At 39.6% G+C, this 9416-nt stretch overlaps 1 protein-coding gene across 7 annotated transcripts in view; it reads left to right on the top strand.

Annotated features, from left to right (window-relative positions):
* The window catches only part of ANKRD44 (ankyrin repeat domain 44), a 152251-nt gene that overhangs the window by 45068 nt on the left and 97767 nt on the right, over nucleotides 1-9416 (top strand). For all 7 annotated transcript variants that reach the window (XM_019523138.1, XM_019523135.1, XM_019523133.1 and 4 more), the window contains exons 3-5: nucleotides 435-505; nucleotides 4629-4829; nucleotides 6904-6991. In XM_019523138.1, the coding sequence (XP_019378683.1) occupies nucleotides 435-505; nucleotides 4629-4829; nucleotides 6904-6991 (360 nt within the window). The remainder of the gene's footprint in view (nucleotides 1-434; nucleotides 506-4628; nucleotides 4830-6903; nucleotides 6992-9416) is intronic.

The raw sequence follows: 9416 nt of genomic DNA, 5'->3' as shown, positions 1-9416 counted from the left end.
CCCCCCCCCCCCAATAAAACACTACAAGCTGGTTATCTTTCTCTTTCCCCTCCCCCTAGCAAGTTGCTGAGCACTGTCTTCTCCCAACATCAATGGAAGTTGCAAATCAGCATCTTGCAGAATTAGGTCTCACTGATTCCCTTCTTTAGCTGCCCAACCTTCCAGTGACCCTCAAATTTCCTGGTTCCAGAAAGATCTGCTAATCTTTAATAGCCAACCCATTTTTCTTTTCCTGATGAATCCTTCTGCATACATAAAGGGGAGACTTAAGTACAGTAGGACTTTCTACTATGTCTCACAATCCTATAGGTAGTAAATCCTGTAAACAATAAACATCTATACAGAACAGCTCAATATACCAAGAAACCAACCATGTGAGGTTGTTAACTTGCTTTGATGTAATGTTAACAATAATCTGTGCTATTTATTTTCAGGGGCTCGTGTCAATGCCAAGGACAATATGTGGCTGACCCCTCTTCATCGGGCAGTTGCTGCAAGGAGTGAAGTGAGTGAGATCTGGTTACCTCAGTGTTTGCATACAAAATGAAAAAAAATCATCAAAGTAATAAAGTACAAAATGGTGACAAAAAGAGGGAAAGGACTTTCTGAATGCAAGGGTTTTTATTCTTTAGTGGAGCAAGAATAATCAGCTACTGTATGTACATTTATAAACCTGGTCTGCTGAATATTTTGTGGTTTTTAATTGGGTAGTAGATTCTTCCCCTACCATGGTGCCAGGTTTAAGCTAACTGTAGTGTGTGGTATTAAAATGGAATTATCTTGACAGAAACGGCATATCCTGTACATTGGTTCTGGCCTTCAGATGGTCAGGTATTGTAGAATAAACACGTGGGGGGAATGCATGTGTGAGTACATGCTGTGAATGTACGTGTAGTGATCAAATGGATTTACTGTGCAGTTTTATTTGGGTAGTTGCATGTAAAAACATCCATTAGGTTTCCTTCTAATTCCTCTGAATCACTTAAAATAGTCAAGTCTATATTTCTTCCGTTTGGCAACAAGAAATCTTTTGGAGTTTTACTGTAGTTTTTCCATTGCTGTCTCAGAGAGAAGGGATAGTAATTATCCCGTAGAACAGTTCAGGCATGCTTGAATTCTTAACTATACCATCATTTTGGGCTTTCCATTTTGGGCTTTCGTGTATATTTTTAGCCTCCTAAAATTGAGTTGTTGCAATGCACCCAACTGCAGACTGGCTGCCGAGAGGGGCATTTAAAAGAGAGGCGAGCTGGCTGTCCTCCAGAGATTGATGGAATCACCTCCATAACAATCTCAGTGCTTGCCAAGCCTGGAGGCAGGAATCCTTAGCTCATTTCTGAACTCAAGCATTGTTTGGCTACTAACTGAGCTTCCCAGCTGCTGGCTTCCAGAGAAGCTCACTGAAAGAAATGTTTAATAGAATACAAATGCTGTAAAGAAATAATGTATAAAAAGCCACATTAAAAATAAAGGTCAGACATAAGCCTTTGAATATACCCATAGTCTCTTTAACCCAGGAATTATAACCAATCTGACTTCTTTTTAGATGTCAGAGTAGGTGATTTTTATCTACTGTGACAGCAGTAACTAAATTGCGTGCTCTTCTTTGGATTTGTTCCTGATCTGTAACCCATTTGCTGCTAAAACTAAGTGCAAACCCTGTGCAGAGGTCACAGTATGTAACTTTCTATTGTGCTGGTGACTTTGGTATTCCAGAGTGAATGGCCTCAGAGGTATAATTTGTGAGGTAGCAATAGAAGAGGAGCTTTGGCCAATGTAAACTGGCTAATGCTATTTACGTGTATATATTTTACATGTAGCCTTCATGTAAAACACATTTATATAAGACAGGGCTGTCCAACTTCTAAGCAACTGGGGGCTGCACTTTATTTTTTAAATAAATTCCTAAGTGTGCTAGTACACATTACTTAACATGTGCATCAAGTTTTAGACTTGTGTAGTATGTGAGAGAAGCCACTTAAAGATTTCATTCAGCTCATTGGGACAATACTGGAAATCCCAAAAGAAATATAAATATTGAATCCCAGCACTTCTGATTTGTACTGAGGTACACATGGAAGTTCTAATTTAAGGTCTGGTTTAGGTCCTATTATCTGTTAGATAATTACGCGTTAAAATTAAAATTCCTCCACACAGAATCAGGAGGAAAAAAGTTTAGGCCATTACCACACATTTGAAATGATAAATTTTAAATAAGTACCTATCAAGATGTTTCAGTTCCTGTTTTTTCTTTATTTGAACACTTCAACACCAACTTTTTCCATAGGCTTTGTGGCTCCAAATGGTGGAGGGCATACATCCCTTGTGAATTCTCTTTAAATAGCTTTTAAAATAATTGGTCTGTAATAAAAAAAAAAAAAAAAAAAAAATGCCGAGAGGCTAACAGTGATATATGATTATTGGCAGTTTAAGACTAGCAATCTCACTAATTGAATGAATTTGCTATGCATCAATTTATGAGATCGCCATAGAAGATGAAATTACTGAATTCAAAAGACAAAGGGAAAAATTTTGTACAATATATATGCATTTCTGATATAACCTGCATATATCCTCTGTGGCCCTTTTTGCTCATTAATAAAACTTTTGGATAGTCTTTTCAGCAAACTTTTTAATATATAGCATGTGAGTACTAGGGCTGTGTGAAGCTTTGGTCCCTGGTTCGATTCAGTGCAGATTCGGCCTAGTTTTTGGTTAAATAAAGGTTTAACAATTATATTGTATGTATCTATGTAGGCTACATATATGCATGTGTGTGCGTGTAGCCTATGTAGGTGTGTGCAGCCTATGCATGTGTGTATATAGGTAGATATCTATATATCTATCTACACCATTAGTCACACATTTATATATTATATTTATCTCTTACATATTGATCTATACATTTTTATGAACACGTTATATTGTTGAGCTTATATATATATACCCACACACACATACACACAGTATATACATAGGTAGGAATTTGACTTCAAAAAGTGTGGATAATAACCCACCTTCCTCACTTAAGAAATGTGTTTCCCTGGTAGCAGGGGCAATGCATAGAGGGTGCACAGGGGTACATGTGCACCCCTTGAGAGTGCTGGTGCACCCCCTGTCAGGCCATGCTCCCTGTGTAGCCAGCAGGCAGGGGGGCAGGCAGGAGCGTCTGCCCCCCCTGTGAACACCAGCCGGGGAGCAGGGCTGCCAGCAAAAGCGGCTGTGCCACTTTTACAGTGAGTAAGATCGGCTGCTGGGGGGACCCCCCACCCCAGCAAGTGGAATCGGCCACTGGTGGGCCCCACCCCTGGCCAGCAGGATTGGCTGCCAGGGGACCCTCCCGGTTGCTGCCTGGTGTGTGGGGGGGGATGTGCCTCCCTTGACTCAAGAGGCACCAGACACCCATGCCTGGTAGAGAAACATGAAATGTGTCAATCAAAAAATATGCAGTGGATAACTCAAGCACATTACTAACAAAAATTAGCTTTTAAAATAGATTTTTCCTAAAACTTAAAGCCTGAAAAATTTGATGTTGTAGTCAAAACACTTAATCTCAACTCTGTTCCCTGAGGACAGAAATAAGTTGACCAGAACAAAGGGCATATGTCAGCTGTTAGCTGGAACTCCCACACTTGTAAATTCAAAATACTGTACCAACTTTTATTCTCAATTTTTGTAACTTAGTCACTATTTTAAAACTTTTCTTTTTCTTGTTATGAAAGTAACTTATAGCAGTTTTATTTCAACTTGTAGCAATAAGTAGTGCTTTATGTTATAGGAAGAATTGATGTTTTATACGTATCTGCAGTTAGTCCAAAATTACATCAGTTTCCTCACACAGACCCTAGACATAATGCATTTTATTGTCATGGTTAGTGGATTTTATGGCATAGATTCGATCCTGAAAGTTTCCACACCCTAAAACTAAAACAGGAAATTTTTGGTGTGCAAGACACATAGGACGTTGCCCTGAAGCAGTGGTTTTCAACCTTTTTTTTTTTTTCATTAGCGGGCCCCTAAAAATTTTGAATGGAGGTGCAGACTTCTTTGGAAAATTCAAATGGAGGTGTATCAACCTCTCTAATTTGTAAGTGTGGGTATTCACGTACTTTTGATTGGTCACAGTCATCTTTTGGGGACCCCTTAGACATAGGCTGCAGACTCCCAGGGGTCTGCAGTCCACAGGTTTCATAGTTTCATAGTAGCTCAGGTCAGGAGGGACCTGAACAGATCATCTAGCCTGACCCCCTGCCACAGGCAGGAATGAATGCTGGGTTCACAAGACCTCAGACAGGTGATCATCTAACCTCTTTTTGAATTTGCCCAAGTTTGTAGGCAGCCACCAAGTCCCCTCTCAGCCTCCTCTTGCAGAGGCTGAACAGGTTGAAAACCTTAAGAATGATACAGATATGTGAAGAGAATTTAAATATATTACACTCCAATCTCAAAATGTGCAATCCTAAGGCATTTTAATAAATGATTTTATGGCACTTCTCTGGGATGTTTTTTAGTAACTAATTCTGCTTCTCCTTTTTCCATCTGAGTTTATAGCTACCGGAAACACAGTCAAGAACTCATGCTCTCTATTTAACTGCTCATTTGTAGGTATAACTGTTTTTCCATTATAGGAAGCAGTACAAGTATTGATTAAGCATTCAGCTGATGTCAATGCTCGGGACAAGAACTGGCAGACACCATTGCATGTAGCAGCTGCAAACAAAGCTGTGAAGTGTGCAGAAGTAATCATTCCAATGCTTAGCAGTGTAAATGTGTCTGACAGAGGGGGACGGACAGCATTACACCATGCAGCTCTGAATGGCCATATTGAGGTAAGTGATTTAGTCAAGGACCTCTTGAGCCATGCTTATAACATGTGAGTCAGCAGCATAGAAGGGAGTGATGTGGCTACTGTCATGTCCAGCCACTTTTGACTCCCCAGCCTGAATGACCAGGTATCTGTTTATAGCTGCATCCGTCGGGGTTGGTGCTCAGCATAAATATGGAGTAGGACACAAGCTCATGCCTCTCACCTTCTTCTGCAATGTCTTCTGCAATGCCCCATATGGTCCAGTACCATTGTTAATATCATTTATTGATTTATGGAATTTTAAGGGACTCTAAGTTCTACATAGATATGTATATAACATAGCTAGATGTCTATTCTTCACTTATAAGCCATGTTAGATCACGTTCTGCTCTTAAATACACATCCACTACCTCACTAAAGTTAATGGGCTTGCACCATTTGTAAAAGCAAGGAAAATGCGGCTCAATATCTTATCCTTTAGTTAACATAGTATGTAATACAGAAAACTAGAGGAAGAATGGGCTAGGTAAAATTGTCTAAAGAGTTTTTAAGTTGATATTAAGACAGATACATGTGTGAGAAATAGGTACAATCTATCAAATTCCTTTTTCTAACTGGTTTTCTAGAAAATTGATTTCTGGTTTAAAAATAAGGTGTGCTGCTTCAGTTTACCTTGCAGAGTTCAGGAGTGAACTCTACTGCAGTAATTGCTATTTCTAAACAAAGAGCTGTATCATTATAGGCTTAAAGCTACTGTATTAATGCTTTGATCTTGTAATTAGATCCAGACAAAGAGACCCCTGTGCCTTATACAAAGCAAGATTTGACATCAAGATCTAGGTCTATATGCATAATATAAATTATGTTTGAAACTATGATGTAGCCAACAAAATAAAATCAGACCAAGTTGACTGTGTGTTGTAATTTAAATGATGCAATCAGGTATTTGAGATCTTAAATTTTGTTTGCTGAAAAAAGAAAATAAGTGAATGTGTTCCATGTTCAAACTATGTTTTTAATTTTTTAATTATTATTATTCCTGTAATGACATTTAGTACTTAGATGGTGATGGAGATTTGATAATGGGCTGTAGAGATTTTCATCCTTATTCAGCTCAACTGAAATATATTACCTTCTTCCAGCTGTTTGGCAACATATATGAAACAATTTGGTCTCAGTCCAGTTGGTAAAGGGTGGATGTTTTTTATAGTTTCAGCAGAAAACTTAGGATTTAAATGTTGACTCTTCAGGGTACAGAGGGTTTGGGCCTCAGTCCACATCAAGAATTTAAGGTATGTGCTTAGTATTAAGCATATAGATAGTCCAGTTGAAGACAGGGATAACCTGTGTTTGAAGTTAAGCACGTGCTCAAGCAGATTCTTGGATCAGGGCCGGAGCGCTCAGAGCCTTTTCAAGATGGAGCTCTGAATTCAGATTTAGTTTAGGAGTGAGATGCACTAAAGGAGCAGACAGTCACCTAACTGGGGGGAAAGGAGACTTAGGAACCAATTCAATGAGTAGGGGGTACCAAAATAGGGCTGCCATGCCTGCTTGCTGGCTGTGCTACCACTGCCACTATCCAGGGTTCAGAGCTGTCCTGTTATGCCTCTGGTGGCAGAGTTTAAAAGCTTGCAGTGCTTTTGCTTCTGTTTGGTGAATATCAAGTTTCTCCCACCACTTTTCACAATCACTAATCCATTCCATTTTTAAATAGTAAATTACTGGATGCATTAGAACTGTAACATTCAACAGAAAATTGACTTTAATTGCGGCTATAACCAACTTTTTCCAAAGCAAGGTTGGGCCAGGCTGCAAAATTGTGCTGGTTTCAACACAAAAAAACCCACTGTTTTTATGATTAAATTAATTGGATAGTGTTTTTCCTGTAAAGAGTTTGTAAGCATCTTTACGTATCGAGTTTTCCTGCATAATTTATGTATACATTCCTCAAAAGCAGATATTGTAATTTGTTAGCAACTCACAACTGCAGTTTCTGTAAAGTGTTGCATCTGGGATGACAGTCTTGCCAATAAAATGACCTGTTGTAGATGGAATACATTCCTGATCCAATGTTTTGCATTTTACTGCTGTTTTAGATGGTGGACTTACTCTTAGCCAAAGGGGCAAACATCAATGCTTTTGACAAAAAGGACAGGCGAGCTCTTCACTGGGCAGCTTATATGGGTAAGAACTAAGTTGTTTTTATCTATTACTGGAATACTAAGAGTGTGTTTTATATTGTATTAAAACACTGTTTCTGTGATAGAAAGTGAAGATTGTAATTGCTTTGTTCATGGCAAAGTGTTCAGCTGATTTTCGAATTGGCCTAGCTTCACTTATGTCAATGGAACTAGGCTGATTCATAAATCCTAAGATTCTGGCCTAATGTCCCAGCTTTCACAACACATGTATGTTTATATTATGTTGCATTCTTTTTCTTATTTTCTTTCCTGATTCAAATTATAGCCTGAAAAATATTTGAGTAAGCAAAATCTAAATCAAATATAATATGTATTTTTCAAAGAAGTATTTGTTTCATCTAGAGTAATACAACAAGGATGAAATTTAGTTATACAAAATGCAAGATAATGCATTTAGAGGAAATTCTCACTTAGTGCCTAAAGCTGGAGTTCATTAATCAAAAGAAAGACTGAGGAGAAGGACCTGGGTATATTAGTTGACCACAGGATGTCTAAGAGCCAGAAGCGCACATCAGCTGTTATGCTATAGCTGTTCCATATGTATGATCCTGGAACAACAGAAATTAGCTGAATCACCCTGACTTTGAAGCAGGATTAAAGTTCAAGAGGTTTGCTACAGAACCATGCAGATTTAATAGTTGTGTTGTAATAACTTATATCAGTGTCCTTCAGCGACGGATCCAGGGGGAGTGCAGTGGTGTGGTCACACCCCCTTTGAGACCATACCATGGGAGTTGCAGCTGGGGACTTTTAAGTTCCTAAATCAAGTAAGAATTGCTCCTCTTCCCTTTCCCAGTGCTCTGCAGCATGGTCCCTCCCCTGCCTCCTGCTGCTGCTGCCTCTGCTGCTCCCCTGGGAAGAGGGGAGTATAGAGCTGCTCCTGCCTCACTCCAGCTGGATTGCACAGGGAGCTGAGCTCAGTCAGAGGCAGCAAGAAGCTTCCCTCTCCCTGCTCTGTTCCCTCCTGGTGTTACCTACCAGCCTGGGAGCAGGATCAAGGAGGAGCCCACCTGCTGCTGCTGTTGTCCTGGCTGAACCTGGCTCCCCTACAGCCCAGCTGGAGCAGGGCATGAGCAGCTCTGGAGTTCTCTTCCCACCACTGGGGAACCCAGGTCAGTGGCTGCGGTAAGCATGAAAGGGAAAGAGTGGGGAGGTGCTACTAAGCATGAGGGGAAGGGGAGGAAACGTGGGGGGAATTCTTACCTGGTTCTGGAGCTTTAAAACGGCGCCCAGCTGCTGTTCCTGTAGTGTGGGTGAGGTGGGGGGGCAGCCACCTTTGCAAAGCTAGGTACTGCTCCTGCACTCCTATTTACAAAATCCTGGATCCATCCATGGCTTTCTTTTGATACTGCTATAATTGTTATATGTGTTTGTATCTTAAAAGTGTGGTCTTCATTAGTTTAGCAAAGCGAAGAGAGGAGGTATTGTTGGTCTTTATAAATGCATGGGGGAGGGAGTGAACAAGTGGGAAGGAGAAGAGCTGTTTAAATTTAAGGACATTACTGGCATAAATCTGTGTGAACAGTCCACGAATACAGTTTGGCTGGAAATTAAAAGATGATTCCTAGCCTTAGTTTCTGAACAGTGAGGTTTGGTAGTCTTCCAATGGCAGTATTGGGGTAAAAAAACCTAACTACTTTTTAAAGTGAGCTTGATAAGCTTGTACTTGGGACTATATGGCAAGTTAGTCTGTGACATCAGGAAAAGGAGGTCCCTCCCAGCCCTGGGTCTCTCAAATGATTGGCGCAAAAACAATTAGCACATTTTTTTTCTGAATTATTCTTTTCCCTATTCTTCCCTTTTCTTTTTTTTTCTTTTTATCTAGAACAAATTAGCTTATGTGGTAACTATAAAGCCTCATATATTCACTCCCATGCTCAGAAGTAAGTTATTTTTCCATATGCTAGAGCAGGCAAGATCACTTGATCCATACATTTAGGTTGTCACTAATGTTTATTGAATTTTTATTATTTAAACAATCCTTGTTTTAATTGCTCTTTCACTCCTGACCTGCAACATTCTCTTTAATGCTAATTTGGTCCCTTCTGGCAAAGGCTGTTGCTATAGGTTTATGATTGTGGGGAAAATGTATTGTGGCCTCTGGCTGCCTACAAATGGATTGAAGAGATTGATGCTACCAAAGCACATTTGACTTTTGATCTAGATTGTGATTTGCCATTGCTCTAAGAAGATAAAAGACTTCTGAATCATGCTACATAAATCCTTATAGCTTGTGGTTTCAACAGCTGCAAATTCGTGTTTTCTTTGTTAATATTTTGGTAAGGTTTTAATTCTCTATTTGGACGTTATGATTCTGTATGAATGTCAAGAGTTTTTCAGCTTGAAGATTCAGTGACTTAGAAAACAAGGTCAAATTTAGGCACACCTAAATGTTGGGGTAATCATGG

Source organism: Gavialis gangeticus, unplaced genomic scaffold, assembly GCF_001723915.1.
Source record: "Gavialis gangeticus isolate Ggan-Ray unplaced genomic scaffold, GavGan_comp1, whole genome shotgun sequence".
NCBI classification, from domain to species: domain Eukaryota; kingdom Metazoa; phylum Chordata; order Crocodylia; family Gavialidae; genus Gavialis; species Gavialis gangeticus.
The sequence above is the reverse complement of the archived record's forward strand: the minus strand, read 5'-3'. Positions and strand labels throughout refer to the sequence as shown.